The 16,437-nt window shown below is 39.0% G+C and overlaps 1 protein-coding gene across 8 annotated transcripts in view; it reads right to left on the reverse strand.

Moving 5' to 3' along the window:
* PRUNE2 (prune homolog 2 with BCH domain) overlaps window positions 1–16,437 on the reverse strand; it is a 294,626-nt gene that overhangs the window by 204,957 nt on the left and 73,232 nt on the right. For all 8 annotated transcript variants that reach the window (XM_055091918.2, XM_003811462.6, XM_055091920.2 and 5 more), the window contains 2 exons: window positions 9,653–9,805; window positions 6,691–6,785 (listed from right to left, as the gene is read on the reverse strand). In XM_055091918.2, the coding sequence (XP_054947893.1) occupies window positions 6,691–6,785; window positions 9,653–9,805 (248 nt within the window). The remainder of the gene's footprint in view (window positions 1–6,690; window positions 6,786–9,652; window positions 9,806–16,437) is intronic.

Below are 16,437 nucleotides of genomic sequence, written 5' to 3' on the forward strand. Positions count from 1 at the left end.
TTATCTACTTGACTTATCTTGCCAAATCTTCTCTGTATCAGGCACCAATAATTAGCTTCACAATGAGCACCTAGAACTTGGATGATGTTTATAGTTCAAAAATTAAAATGATTTTTTCAGGAAGCAAAGGTGTGAAGACTAAGAGGAAGAAAGTTTGGTACAAAGAGTAGGGAAAGAAGAATGCTAACCAAGGATTGCTTAAGGATGTCTAGGCTGTCTCACACCCTGAGTTTGGGGCAATGACTGATAGCTGATGACTTACTAGTGAACCCCTGAGTGGGCTCAAATTTTAATTAGTCTTGCATGCTGGCACCATGACCCAAGCAGTATACACAGGGCTAGAATAGGACTGGCCTGGGATTTGGGTCCTGGCTCTACAGATTAGAAAAATGATTTAACCTCTTTAGATTCCAATGTCCTTACCTCTAAGATAGAGATTACGGCAGACACTGGCTAATTATTTTCCAAATTGGTTCCTTTTCATGGGCACATCTATTTGATGACATTTATCAGCCTCCCTCCAGTTACATGTGACCATGTGACTGACCAATGAAATATGAGCAGAAGTGATGAGTGTCACAACCAGACCAGATCCATAAAAAACTCCACCCTTGGCCCTCCAAGCTCTTCTCCCTGTTGACAGATAAACTGGAGATGTCCTCCTGGGCAACCTTGGAAACCACATATTGAAGATAGTCTCTGAATCACCCCTGGCCACCTGACTGGGAACACCAAATAGGATTGCTACATGAGTGAAAAATAAACAATTTCTGGGCTGAGTCACTGAGACTTGTTTATCTGTTCCAGCTGCTGGAGCTACCTTCACCAATACAGGGGTAATCATAGTACCTTTTACTGGGAGGATTAAGTGAGATAATGCTTACTCAACTGCCAGGTACACAGTAAGCACTCACCATCAATTGTCAACTCTTACTGTAGCAAGGAAGAGTTTACAGACCTGAACCCAGAAAGAAATGGATGCACTCAGGATTTAGAACCTAGAGGAGAGTTTTCACATATTTCTATTAGTTGGGCAAAATGGCTTTGAAAAGTCATCTTTTCAAAATATTTCAATATGCAAATCATATGCTCACCAATATGCTAAGCAATATGCTAAAGATTTACTAGTGATTTGCTGACCAAAATCAAATCATTCACATATTTTGAAAAGGTGAACTTGTTCAAGACCAGTTCAAAACTAACGTATGCTCCCCCAAGAAACGCTATGCACTCTTTCACAAAATAAGAGTTAAATACTCTACAGGTACTTTCATCTTGGCCACCAACAAACTCCAAGCTCAATGAGAAATCATATTGTGCGCATAAAATTGGTAAACCAGATTTCAGACTGGTGCGCTGAGTCTCAAATCCTTGGTTACAGTGGCTCACTTATGCTTCACTGAGGCCTGAGTAAACGTTCCCTTTTGTCAGGAAGGAGTTTAGCAGTGATCTTGGGAATTCATTCTGGTCTGTGCTTTGAATGCTAATGGAAAACGTTAGTATTTTCCCCTGGGCAGTACTCCAAGGTGCAGTATGGCTGGTAATCTCTGTGCAGGGCAGAATGAGTCAGCGGCCTCTGAGTCACTTTACCAGGATGCATCCCCAGGCTTCACACAGCAGAGTGGCTGGTCATGAGGAGGTCTGAGGTCCAGAGCACAGCAGAACAGCCCAGAAAGAAAGAGAGAAAACGGCCCTGAACAATTCCCTCAGACTCCAGTTCTGAAGAAAGGAGATAAAATGCCAACAGCTGAAAGTCCTCACCATTACTCATTTAAAGGAAATTGATATGAAATAAAAATGTGGGAGCAACAGATGAAATATGCTTACCAGGCAGCAGGTTCATACAGGCAATCTTAAAATTTTAAGTTTTATTCTTTTAAGTTGTCTGAAAAATGACTACTTTCACAGTAGTATACATTAGGGGTTGAATTTTGTCCCACAAAAACTTTTATGTTGAAGTCTTAACTCTCAGCACCTCAAAATGTGACCTTATTTGGAAATAGGGTTGTTGTAGACATAGTAAACTAAGATGAGGCCAGGCGCCATGGCTCATGCCTGTAATCCCAGCACTTTGAGAGGCTGAGGCGAGTTGATCGTTTGAGCCCAGGAGTTTGAGACCAGCCTTGGGCAACATGGCAAACCCCATCTTTACAAAAAATGCAAAAATTAGCTAGGTGTGGTGTGCACACCTGTAGTCCCAGCTACTCAGGAGGATGAGGTGGGAGGATCCCTTGAGCCCGGGAGGTGGAAGTTGCAGTGAGCCTTGACTATGCCACCGCACTACAGCCTGGGCAACAGGGCAAGACCCTGTCTCAAAAAAATAAATAAATAAACTAAGATTACTAGATGGGTCCTAATCTATTATGTATCCTTATGAAAAGGGGAAATTTGAACACAGAGACATGCATAGAGGGAAGGTGATGTGAAGATGAAGGCAGAGATCCAGGTGATGCTTCTATGCACCAAGAACACTACAGATTGCCAGCAAACCATCAGAAGCTAGGGGACAGGCATGGAGCAGATTCTCTCCCACAGCTCTTGGAAGGAACTTATCCTACCAACACCTTGATCATGGACTTCTAGCCTCTAGAGCTGTGAGACAATAAATTTCTATTGTTTAAGACGTCTAGTTTGTGGTTCTTTGTTATGCCAGCTCTAGCACACTGATACAGCACATACACAAGAATAAATCATACTGCAATTGATCATAATAAAAAGTGATCAAGTCAGTGCATGGCTATTGTCCTTCCTGAGTAAAGACGCTAATAATGACTAACAGTCTTTTGGGAGATGCTTAAAGAAGATGTAATAACATTTGGTGTCAGCAAGGGAACCATTAATGTACTGCCGTGAGCAACCTTGCTTCAGTGGCACTTCATTAGAATGAAAAGATGTTTCTTCCCCTTAACGTTTTAATATACTGCTTTACTAGGGAGTAAACTAGGCCCAAGAAGTATAATCATTACCAGTTCTGCTGGCAAGGGAATAAAGGCAACGTTTGCTCTTTGATATCCATAAATTCTCTTCTGATGATCAAATCAACAAGCAACAAAAAGGCCACAAAGGATCAGGTGTAACAATAATCAACAAAGGGGATTCCAATATGTCATGTGCATTCCCCTACAAGACGCATGCTACTTTCACACTTGGAATGGCTTGGAGGCTGAGCGAAATGAGACTGCAGTTATCTTTTCCCACAGTCCCCTTATTAAGAAGAGCTGCCCCTCTGGCCATGCCTCTGATAAGGCCATTTCTACACACCGCCCCTCAAAATCTCATCCATTCTGACTTCCTGTACTGAGCAAAGCATTGAAACTCTATTATTGTAATTACTTGCTTTTTATGTATTTCATTCAGTAACTTATATAACAATGAATATTTGTGAGATAACTACAATAAAAATGAGAGACAAGGGGTTTAGAAGCTTTCTTCTTATCAGAGTGCCAGATAACCTATAACTATTGAAGGCAGTGGTTTCTACCTCCCAAACTCAATGGTTCCCTCTGAAGAGCATGCTGTGTATGTTACAGGGAGATAAATCTTTCTAATTTTCTGAATACTTCTACCCAAGAAAATTAACTGGGTCATCAGCCGTATAAAGGCCATGACTTACACAACGGTAGAATTACAGCATTGCAAAGAACCATTGAAAATGCAAGGAATCTTCATTCCCATATCCCCGACATGCTGCAGAACCTATAGTTGATTTCTGCCAGTGACAACAGCTAACGACTTTGCAAAGCCTCCCACTCCGTTTTTGGAGAGCGGGATAAGCATACTTTCTATAAATATGTGGGCCATTTTTCATCTGTTTGATGTTATCCTTCAACCATAGTTGTCTGGAAGAAACTGGTTGGGAGAGGAAAAAGTAGGCTGCTTTGGATGCCTAGCTAAGTGGCTTTGCTTTCCTAGCTGATTTATTTAAATCCAAAAGGAAATATAAATCAGATAGCAAAGGGGCGAACTGCAAACACCCATAAGTATTAACTAAATATTTGCATTTACTAAGCATCTACTATGTGCCATCACTGTTACAGAAAATTGAAGAGAGAGAGAAGTCAGATACCATCAGTACCCTCAATTAATTTAAAATACTATCAGACCATGATTAGAAATATTAAACAAATTCAAAAGCAACGGAAGATCTAATGTAAAGAGTGAAGTCCTTAGTTGGTCACCTAGACTACATTTAGCTAGAGTTCAGAGGGTGGTAATAAAAAATAGTGAATCTGTAAGAGTTATCATGATGCACCTTGGTTGACCATGCTTTGGAGGATGAGCAAGATTCGGAAAGTCATAGGAACTAAGAAGGTTTCTTTGAGAATACACCTAGATTCAAAGAGCAATTATATAACTGTTCCAAAATCCACAAAATAAGATTGTGAGGATTCTGTCAATATTTTTTAAAGTGAGGTGAATGGGAATGAGAAAGGAATGCTGAAATATAATCAAATATGAGTAGGGATTGGGAAAATACCACTGCATCACAGGACAATCTACAGAGAAAATTAAACTCTGACATTAACTTGGGAATTTTTCCAGCAGACAGATTGGATAACTGATTTGCATTTTTTCTTTCAAGGAAGATACAGGATGTTACTAAGGAGGTTTTTTTTTTCCACTTCTCAGTCATCTTTAATATCCCCATTATGCAAAAGTGAAAAGTTCTCATTCAGCCTATAAGAGTTTAAACGGTGTACCCTTCTTTATTATACACAAATGTCCTTCTCCTTTCCTCCAAGATCATATAACACTTTCAGAGATGTGCTTAACCACCTGATTAATTACTGGACCTCTGTAAATTACTTTTAAGATTAAGATGATTATTTTATCACTTATTCTGCTTGATAGACATTTACAGTTTAACACATCTGACAAAGCCATTTGCATACCCCTATAATATAAATTGAGGTACATTAAAGCTACAGTAAGTCTGTAATATGAATAGCCTTAAAATAATTTGCTAATTACAGACAGTTCCCTAAGCAATTACAAGACATTCTATGTTAATTTAGGAAGGAATTCCAAACAAGGCATTTAAAACCTAATAAGATGCCATTAAATGAAGGAAGACAGAGGAGAGGGGAACAGAGAAAGAAAACCCTAAGGCTTGAACTAGTAGAAATGATTCTTAGAGCTACTGACCCTTGCAAGATCCATGTTTTCCTTGGGTTCTTAGGCACAAAGCAGAGTTCTAATTGATGGTGATTATATAGTTACTACCTCACAAATTGAATATATTTGTTGAATTGATTCACATCAATAACTAGTCATATGGAGCACTTATCAATCTGAAAGTCCATAGAAACAGTTGAGTCAATTTATCAAGTGCATACAATGAGAACATGTTCTGTAAACTGTGAGGTGCCACCAAACGTCACAGTTTGCCTCCTAGTTTTCATACAGATTTATAAGCTGAATTATAGTGCGTATGAACTGGAAATAAATTTGACAAAAAGATAACGAAAAGAAAGCACCTGGCTTGCTCTTGGGTTTTCTGAGGATGTAGACACCAATATGAGTGCCTGCTATTCCAGAGAAATATACACATTGATATAGTCAACATCACGATGAGAAAAAGAATAGGTCGGGTGCGGTGGCTCACGCCAGTAATCCCAGCACTTTGGGAGGCCAAGGCAGGCGGATCATTTGAGGTCAGGAGTTCAAGACCAGCCTCACCAATATGGTGAAACCCTGTCTCTACTAAAATACAAAAATTAGCCAGGAGTGGTGGCGGGCGCCTTTAATCCCAGCTACTCAGGAGGCTGAGGCAGGAGAATCACTTGAACCCAGGAGGTGGAGGTTGCAGTGAGCTGAGATGGTGCCACTGCACTCCAGCCTGGGTGACAGAGCAAGACTCCACCTCAAAGAAAAAAAAAAAAAAAAGAATAGCAACACACAATTCTAAAAACCAAAACACAAATTCCTATAGAGCATATTTTATCTCCATAAACTCGACCTGAGAGCTAAGTGCCCAACCAAATGTAGATAACCTGGTAAAGACAATACAACAGTAAAGAAATACACAGACTTCTACAAATGCACAAATGTGCCTCTGTAAAATATAGTTCTCATTAGTTAGGTTAATTAAGATTAACATATAAGTCATTGAAAACTCCCAAAGTAGACAAAAGATAACTCACCAAGGAAACACACAAAGACAAAAGTAGCATTCGCTCTGAGCCATTCAGTTAACAGTTTGGAAGGAGGTTCCTTGTTAAGTAATACTTGAGTTGTCACCACTGATTACCAAAATGGCATGCATTCAAATAGTTTTGAAGATCAAAAGACAACTTGCTTTTTTTTCTTTTTCCTTTTTTTTTTTAAGAAAAGTTCTATGAACAATACAGGGTGGTACACAGAAAATATGGAAGTGAACCTAATCACACATATCATAATTGCTATTAAACAGGTTAAATATACACCCACATCTGAGTGTTTGTTTTAGGCTTTGTTTTACTGAGATGAATGAAAGAGTATTCATCTTGAGAATCCAGGTTTGGCATTTTTCATTGACTTAGCATAGTGTTTTCACCCAAATAATAACCTGCCACTATATTCCAAGTCAAATGTATCACAAAGAAGCAAACGACTACCATGGACTTATCCAATGGAGAGAGTTAAATTCCAGTTGCTCAGACTGCAATTGTGGGAAATCAATCAATGCTAAAAAAGCATTCCCACCCTTACCTCAAGGTTCATGCTCACAGTACTAATGGCCACTTTTATTTCTCCATCTGACAGCTCCTTTAGATCTTTCAACATTGTCTGTTCAATACTTAAACCTGTGGATGATAGGAAAAAAAAACATTATGTTATATTTGAGGGATTTTTTTTGTAATATCAAGCGATGTTTTTAAGAATTTACTCTGTAAATTTCATTCTTTGCCCCTCAAATGTCACTTTTATCCACAGTAAACACACACACACACACACACACACACACTAAGGCAATAATCACATCACGTCTGCATCAGTTAGGATCCCAATAGGAAAAATGCACCTCTTTTGCTGCAAAAGAAGATGTGTTAATGGCAGGACACTTACAGAGATGTGGGCTGGGTGAGAAAGTGAATAAAAGATGACAAGGCATCCAGAGACTAGCAAAGGGACCCAGAAAGAAAACAGAGATCTGTAACTTGAGAAGACTGGCTGCAGAAACTTCCACCTAAACAGGAAGAAGGCAAGGAAGATCCACTACAGTCTCATTCTTCTCCTTGCCTCCATCCCTACCTGTTCCTAACTCTTCCCATTGGTCAAACCCAACCAGAAGCCAGTGTTGTGGGAGCCCACAAGATTAAATACTTAGGGGTCCACCTCTGGAGCCCCAGAGCAGACAAAGGCAGGGAATGAAAGGGTGGAGGTGGACAAATGACGAAAAATTAACACCATGCAAACTAGTTAAGTAATATCAAAGAAAGCCAAAACTGGCTTTCAGGCTGCATTTAGGTAAGCCCCCATGTTTTCTAGTATAATTTCATTCAAAATGCACTTTACAAATGTGACTCGTAAGACTATCTTAATTAAGTTGCTTACCCTCGTAATAGGCTCTGACAATAAGAGTTATTAAATTCCCTAATTAATGGGAGTAATAATCCAGAATGGCTAAATTATCCAGAACTGCATAGTTGTAGTCAGTTGACCAATGGAACTCAATGAAATCTATCACAGTAAAGCAGCAAAGGATCTGGCTCGACATTTAATTCTCACGCTACATTATTACATCTGATTAGGCCTACTCTCTTGGGAGGAAGATCTATAATAAAGCCTGGTAAAGCACTGCACCCTTCCCAGACGTATGTTAAGGCTTCAGAGACCACTGCTTGCACTACCTACTTACAACGCTCTGTCAATCACATGAGGAAACAGACAGGCACTAAATATTTTTCTTTGACTCAAAGACTGAAAAGCCACAATCTTTCACAATGCAGCGTAAAATGATTCATTGAAGACATTGTGACATTAAAAGTTTGGTGTCATTGTGAAAATGAATGACAAAACACATTCCCTTGTGCAGCATACACACAAGGACATGCACATCTATGCATAGGTAACAGAAGGTGCAATGGACACTGCAAAGGCCCCACCCCGTTTCCTCAAACTTTCCCTTCCCAGTGCACCCAGCATGATGCTCCACCACCAGCACCTGCCTCTCTTTTCCTGAGGGCTTTCCTTGGCCACCAGAGCCTACACTGGAGAATTAAGGCCCCCTGGGTCTGAGTAGCCCACACTCTTCCAGTGGTCTGCTGGTAAATGTTTAATGGCCAGTAACAAATCCTGATTTGTAGTGTTTGTCAATTTCAGGGATCTAAATACTCCTACCATGGCTGATCTCAAGCTACCAATCATCACTCAACTCACAAAATTCCTGAACATTTAACCATCAGCTCCTGGAGCCCAGATGAGCACACCACTGCATCCCTCAGGTGGGACAGAGTTTACACTCTTTCTCATGGTCTCTGGTGGGATTAAGCTCTGGTTTCCCATGGAGCCAATTTGCTTGCTGAAGCATTCCATTCCCCTATCAGTGTTGACTGGAACCACCTCCCACATAAACCACTTTGCCTCAGGCTCTGCCCCCTCCTGCCCCTGGGGATGGGGTTCCTGAACTAAGAGAGAAAGTTATGTAATTTAGTGTTTACATCTTAAAGACATATAGGCTGGGTTTAGGCCTTGCCTGGCCACCTGCCGGCTATGTGTGTTTGATGTTGGGAAAGCAATGAAGGCTTTCTGCACTTCAGTGTCCTCCCTCACCTGCAGACTGGGACGTCAAAGCACTGACTCTTGGGGTTGTCATGAGGAGGACTCAGCAAGAACATCCTTGCCAAGCTATGCCATCAAAACCTGTATACAGTAGGTATCCAGTGAATTATAGCCTTTTGTTATTGTAAAACAATAACAAAATTGTCCAGGAAATTCACTGTCCTGACAAAGCCTAGACTCTGACAAGAGTTTCTTCAACATGGCCATCTTCTCACTCATTTCCTTCACAAACTAACTGATTTATGAAATCCCATTGTGCTTGATATTGCTCCTTTCATCTTCTCAAAATAGAATCCTATCAGCATAAGGATTGCATGTAATAATGCACCTGAGATGTGCACTAGAGACATGAATTAACCACACATCCAGACACAAAGGCCTCGGAGGAGAGGCCACAGTACAAGCTGTCTGTTTGCAGGGGAGTCAACATTATGTGCCTGAAAACCTTCCACCAGCACAAGCAATAGGAAGAAGGTGAAACACATTCAAATGTACCTTCTCAGCTGGGCATGGTGGCTCACACCTGTAATCCCAGCACTTTGGGAGGCCGATGCAGGTGGATGACTTGAGGCCAGGAGTTCGAGACCAGCCTGGCCAACATGGTCAAGCCCTGCCTCTACTAAAAATGCCAAAAATTAGCTGACTGTGGTGGTGCATGCCTGTAATCCCAGCTACTTGGGAGACAGCCATGAGAATCACTTGAACCCAGGAGGTGGAGGTTGCAGTGAGCTGAGATCATGCTACTGCACTCCAGCCTGGGGGATAGAGTGAGACTCTGTATAAAAAACAAACAAAGAAACAAATATACCTTCTCAGGTCTGATGAGGCTCCATGCCACAAACCATCCCTACTCGGGAGGGACAAGAGAGCTGGGGACAGAGTCACTCACCCTGAGCACTGAACTGGGTCTCCTGTAGGACGTTGATGATGTCCTCTCTTGGAGGCAAGTTAGGAAATTTTTCTTCCAGGATAGAAAGAATTTCCTCCTGCTTCTCTGAGATCTTCTCTGATTCCATGGTCATCCACTTGAAAAGAATGCTACCTGAAAGGTATGAATAAAAATGCTCTTAAAGCTTTCCAGCCAAGCCAGAACAGGGGCCAAGAAAATCAGTGTTTCCTGGCCTCTCAATCTAAGCTTTCCATTTCTGTCTCTCACCTGGACCAGAGTCCTCCACACGTAACATTCAAGAGCCAATTTTTAGAAAACAATTGAACCATCATCCAGCTTCATTATTCTCCAAGTACTGCTCTCTACAACTTAACTGACCCTAGCATACTCTATGGTACAGAATTCACAGATAAAGGAAAAAAATGTATAGATTCCTCCAACCCCACACAAACACACAAAAAGATATGCATTGGTCTTAAATGATTTCAAAAAGGAAGTTAGTGGTAAACTATTTAAAAGTCTAATCAGCCTTATTTCCTTTAAAGGACCAGAGAGAATACTGTTTCCACTCATTATATTATTAATTTTACATACAAACTTCTTCCTTTTCACACTAAATGAATGTATAATCCCACAGTCAACAGCTGAGGAATCTGACAAGGTGGCTAACCTGATGTCCATTTCTGATCTCCCAAGCATCACACACAGTTTTAAAGTCATTTACAATTATCTAATTATAAGGACTCACAAGCTGGGTCTAAATCACAGGTTTAAATTACAAAGTAATTTTCCAGTGTGAAGGACCTTGCACAAACTCCTGTGACTTCTGTGGATAATCTCATCTTGAAAGGGAGGAGTTAGCACCCCATACGTACTCTTACTCTTCCCTGCATTCCAAGCCCAGATTAACACAGAGTCACCGTGGGAGAGAGAAGTTTCGCTTAATGACAAATGATTAAGCTCTCTAAAAATCCCCAAATCTGTTGACTAATCAAAGTACTACCGTCTCTGTTTCAGTGTAGCCTTAACGCCAGTCATGGGGGAGGGAAAATGGAAAATAAATAAAAGAGGAAAGAAGGTAAAAGGGGAAATAAAGTATCCAGTGAGGGAAAACTATGGTACCCAATCCAAACACATGGCCTGAGACCTACAGAACCTAGAGATGAGGTCTACATTTACCATCAAACATGCTGGAAAGTCCCAAGCAAGTCGTCTGGCCTCCGTTTCCAGCTTCCCATTTTTAAAACAGGAATAATACTGCGTTCCCAGCTCACAGTGTTACACTAAGCATCAAATGAATGTAAACATCATAAAGAAAAGTAAATATTGCTAAATATATTTAAAGCATTTCATCCATTCATTCCTTCACAAACAATTACTGAGTGCCTTTTATGGGCCAGGCAGGGCTCGATGCTAACGATTCAAGATTAGGCTAGAGATAACCTTGCCTCTTGAAGCTCACGGGAGATTAGAGGTTACAAATAAGTAAGCACAGACATTTTCAATAGCAGAGAATAAGAAATATTATGGGTGAAATACATAGTACTCTGAATCTAGGCCAAAATCTAGGGTTCAGAGGAGTCTTCCTAGAGAAAGTTAACCTAAGCTGAGCTTGAAGGATAACTAGGGACTTAAGGCAAAGGCAAGAGGGAGGTCATGATCCAGAAACAGCCTGTGCAAAGGCACTGAGGTGGGAGGGAATTGGGCCAGTTCAAGGAACAGAAAGCAATTAATTACAGGTAGATGGTATGATTTTAGCAAGGGAAATGTTGAAAAATTAGGTTGGAGAGATAGAAGACGCGGGACCATGAAGGGCCTTACAAGCCGCCTTAAAGTTTGTCTTTTATATTTTAAGAGGGATGAGGAATCTTTCAAGAGTTTTAAGTAGGGAAAGTAACATGCTCACATTTATGTTTTATAAGAATCACTCTGGCTATCGTGCAGAGAAAAATTTAGATAAGGAATATGGGGAGAATCAGTAAGGAGGCTGTTTTGGATAAGAAAAAAGGAAAGAACAGTCAGCACACAGAACTAAACAGATTCCATTTCAACAGTCATTTGAAGGTGGAGGGCAGCCAGCTGGATTTTGTGTATACCCTGTGGTCTGTCAATCTCTGACATAAAACTCATACTATAAAGATTATTTTTCCAGCCGGGCGCAGTGGCTCATGCCTGTAATCCCAGCACTTTGGGAGGCCGAGGCTGGTGGATCACCTGAGGTCAGGAGTTTAAGACCAGCCTGCCCACCATGACAAAACCCCGTCTCTACTAAAAATACAAAAAATTAGCCAGGAGCGGTGGCGGGCACCTGTAATCCCAGCTACTCGGGAGGCTGAGGCGGGAGAATTGCTTGAATCTGGGAGGCGGAGGTTGCAGTGAGCTAAGATCACGCCACTTCACTCCAGCCTAGGAGACAGAGTCTCACTCCGTCTCAAAAAAAAAAAAAAAATTCCCCTCTTTATTAAGGCAATGGTAAATATGAATTTCAGAAAAGATCTTCATCTACCTCTCGCTCTGATAGACTGCTTGTACTAAGAACAAGGATAAAAGCTAGATCAAGTTTTTAAAAATCTGTGAAAGTATCACAGAGTTACCCAAGTAACTGTCTTGGAAGCTAAGGTCCTGGAGAGAGGGTAAGTGCAGAGAAGTGAGCCCAACATTTGGCGTTGCTTTTCCTCTTAGGATATTTGCTAATTCATAAGTGATAAAATAAGCCAATAGGCTGAAAAAATTAGCAAATCTAACAGAAGTTTAACAGCCTATGGAGACAAAAACTAAAGTTTAGGGCCCTCTACAGAAAAGCAGTATTAGTTAAGTAACCCGGTTTTGAAACAGGACCCCTAGAGAGTTATATCCTAGGACAAGGGTTGGAAAACTACAGTCTGGAGATAAAATCTGGCTAATTGTCTGTTTCTATAAATGAAGTTTTATTGGAACACAGCCATGTTCATTAATTCGCATATTGTTTATAGATGCTTTTGTACTATATTGACAGAGTTGAGTAGTTTCAACAGAGACTGCAGACACACAAACCCTGAAATATTTACTACCTGGACCTATACCAACCCCTGCCCAGGGAGAAGGGTGAAGCAAAAATTGATCAGTCTTCCTGAGGACCAAAATCCTGATTTGAATTGGCTTAAGCAGAGAATAGTTTTGTTTTGTTTTGTTTTTAATCTGCCACTCTTCAAACTGCCTTTGGGGTTCAAAAGTAAATCCTCTTGAGAGCAAAAGAATTTTATCATCTTAAGTCTCATCATCTCTACATTTTTCATATACACTATTTAGCCATCCATAACAAATTACCAATCATAAAGGAAATAGAAGAAATGACTGGAAACTCTAGAAGAATAAACTCAAGAGGAAAAGAATAGAAACAGAATCAGAGGGGATTTTAAAAATAGCTGAAGAATTACAATAGAGAATTAGAATCTGTAAGTAAAATAATCAAATGAAATTTTGAAACTGTCAATTTAATAACTTAATTTAGAACTCAAATGTTTTTACAGCAGATTAGATGCATGGGGGAAAAGATTAGTGAATTGGAAAATAGGTCAGAAGAAAACAACCATACTGAAGCATGGAGAGAAAAAGCGATGAAAAATACAGAGATGAGCTTAAGAGAGATGGAGAAATGGAGCAAAGTCTAACAGATAGGCAGTAGTTCCCCTTGGAAAGGAGAGAATGGAGCTGAAGCAATATTTGAAAAGGCAATTGGTATACTAATTTTTCAAAATTAATGAAAGACATTATTCAAACGTTAAAGAAAAACTGTGGGTTGGGCACGGTGGCTCACACCTGTAATCCCAGCACTTTGGAGGTGGAGGTGGGTGGATCATTTGACGTCAGGAGTTTGAGACCAGCCTGGCCAACATGGTGAAACTCCATCTCTACTAAAAATACAAAAACTAGCCAGGCATGATGGTGGGTGCCTGCAGTCCCAGCTACTCTGGAGGCTGACACACAAGAATCACTTGAACCTGGGAGGCAGAAGTTGCAGTGAGCTGAGATCATGCCACTGCACTCCAGCCTGAGCGATAGAGTGAGACTCAGTCTCAAAAACAAAAATAGAAAAAAAAAAAAAAGAAAAAGAAAAACTATGAGCCCAAATCAGGATAAAGATGAAGACAAACACCTCCAGGTGCCTGACAGTAAAACTGCTAAAAAAAATTACAGAGAGAAAAAAAAAATTATACCAATCAGAGTAAAAAGGGCATTAAAAGTATGACTGACTTCTCCACTAAAATGATGAAAGTCTAAAGACAATGGAATTATATCTTCAAAGGGCTAATATAAAATAATTGCCCATCTAGAATTCCATACTGAGTGAAAAAAAAATTTTTTTTTTTTTTGAGACGGAGTCCCGCTCTGTTGCCCAGGCTGGAGTGCAGTTGCGTGATCTTGGCCCACTGCAAGCTCCACCTCCCAGGTTCACGCCATTCTCCTGCCTCAGCCTCCCAAGTAGGTGGGACTACAGGCACCCGCCACCACACCCAGCTAATTTTTTGTATTTTTAGTAGAGATGGGGTTTCACCATGTTAGCCAGGATGGTCTCGATCTCCTGACCTTGTGATCCGCCCACCTCGGCCTCCCAAAGTGCTGGGATTACAGGCTTGAGCCACCGCGCCCAGCCAACAAATTCTAAAAGAAGGCAAAATAAAGGCATTTCAGAAAAAAATGAAAAAAAGCTGAAAGTATGTATCACAAGATCTACACCAAAAGAAACAGTAAAGGCAGAAAAAAATTATCTCATAAGGAAGCAAAGAAATGCAGGAAGAAAAGAAAAACATTGGACAATGTAAATATGTGGGTAAGAATAAATTCAACATTCACTATATAAAACAATTATAGTAATATTTTAAAGAGTTTAGAATTATAGTAATATTTTAAACAGTTTAAAATATTATATATGGATAATTAAAATACATTTTAATAGTAACAAACTGAGGAGAGGCTAAGTAGGAGAAGGTGTTTTAGGTTCTTTGTCAAGGAAATGATAAAATTATCAATTTATATGATATTTTAACTGTATGTTGTAATTGCTATCATAACCACTAAAAGTATCAAAAACACTTATTTAGTATATAGCAGTAAAGAAATGAGAGGAAAAGAAGAAAATGTGTGACAAGTAGGAAACAAACAGCAAAATAATAAATTTAAACCAGATGTAACAGCAATTACATTAAACACAGAGACAAAGCACTTCGATTCAAAGATAAATATCATCAAACTGAATTTTAGAAACCAAAATGACAATATACTGCTTACCAGAGCACACCTTAAATATAATCATCGGAAGGTTGAAGGTAAAAGGATAGAAAAATATAAACATGCGAACACCAATCACAAGAAAGTTAGTGTAATATGCTAATATCAAATAAAACGGACTACAAAACAAGAAGAATTACATGAGATTAAGATAAATATTTCTGTATTAATAAGAGGTCAATCCTCTGGAAGATACATCAATTCTAAATTTGTATGCACTAACAGCATAGCTTCTAAATATATAAAGCAAAAACTGAAAAGACTAGATGAAAAATGAGATAAATACACAGTCACAGTGGAAAATTTTAACACATCTCTCGCAGCAACTCTAAGAACCAGCAGGAAAAAGTATGCAAAAATATAGAACATTTGACCACCATGAGTAACAAACTTGACCTAATTAACATATATTAAATTGTTACCAACAGTGGTGGACTATACTTTCTTTTCTAGTGCAAATGAAACATTTACCAAAATTGACCATCTGTTGAAGCAGAGTTTAAGTTCTAATAAATTTCAAAAGGTGGCCACTATAGAGTTATAGTCTGTGGCTACTTGAAAAATAGTCTAAAAACAATAACGAAGTAAAAACAATGCACTTCTATATAACTCATGGTAAAAGAAGAAATCACAATGTAAATCAGAATATATAATACTTTTAACTAAATGAGAATGAAAATATGACACTTTAAATTGTGAGATTCAACTCAAGTTGTGCTCTAAGGAAATTTTATACCCTTAAAAGCATAAGTGTTAAAAAAAATACATACACATTAAATTCACCTAAAAAAAAGGTAGAAGGACAAATATAATAAACACAAGGCCAAAAGTTAAAGATGAAGGAAACAAACACATATGGAAGAAATCAATAAAACAAAACTTTGATTTCTGGAAAAAACTAATATAAGGAGTTTTGAAAACAATTCAAGAAAAAAAGAGACAGGCGAGAAAGAAGACATAGTTTACCAATATTAATAATGAAATCATGACATAACTAGATTCTACTGACATTAAAAGATACTAACAACTTGGTTTCAATAAGTTTTAAATTTTAGAAGACATGGACACCACTAGAAAAATTCAACTTGCCAAAATTGTCAGAAAAAGAAATAAAAAACTGGAATAGTTTTGTATCTATTTAAAAATGAATCCATAGTTAAGTCCATAATTCCAAATATTTAAGAAATGTTAATTTTACACAAATTATTACAAAGAATAGAAAATGAGAGATTTCCCAAAAGTCTAAAGACAATGGAATTATATCTTCGTTTTATGAATTTTATGAATCTAGCAAAACCTTAATACCAATTAAACTAATACTAGTTTTTAAAACTAGTCCCAACTCAAATTCAACAATTTATAATAGGATATTGCATAGCCACCAAGTAGGGCTCCCCCAAGAATCAAAGTACAAATTAACATTCAAAAAGCAATCAGTTATAATTGATCATATTAATAAAGAGGAAAAATCCTATGATCACCTAGATAGACAGATATCAAGTAGTAAAACTACTTCA

Source organism: Pan paniscus, chromosome 11 (genome assembly GCF_029289425.2).
Source record: "Pan paniscus chromosome 11, NHGRI_mPanPan1-v2.0_pri, whole genome shotgun sequence".
Classification (NCBI taxonomy): domain Eukaryota; kingdom Metazoa; phylum Chordata; class Mammalia; order Primates; family Hominidae; genus Pan; species Pan paniscus.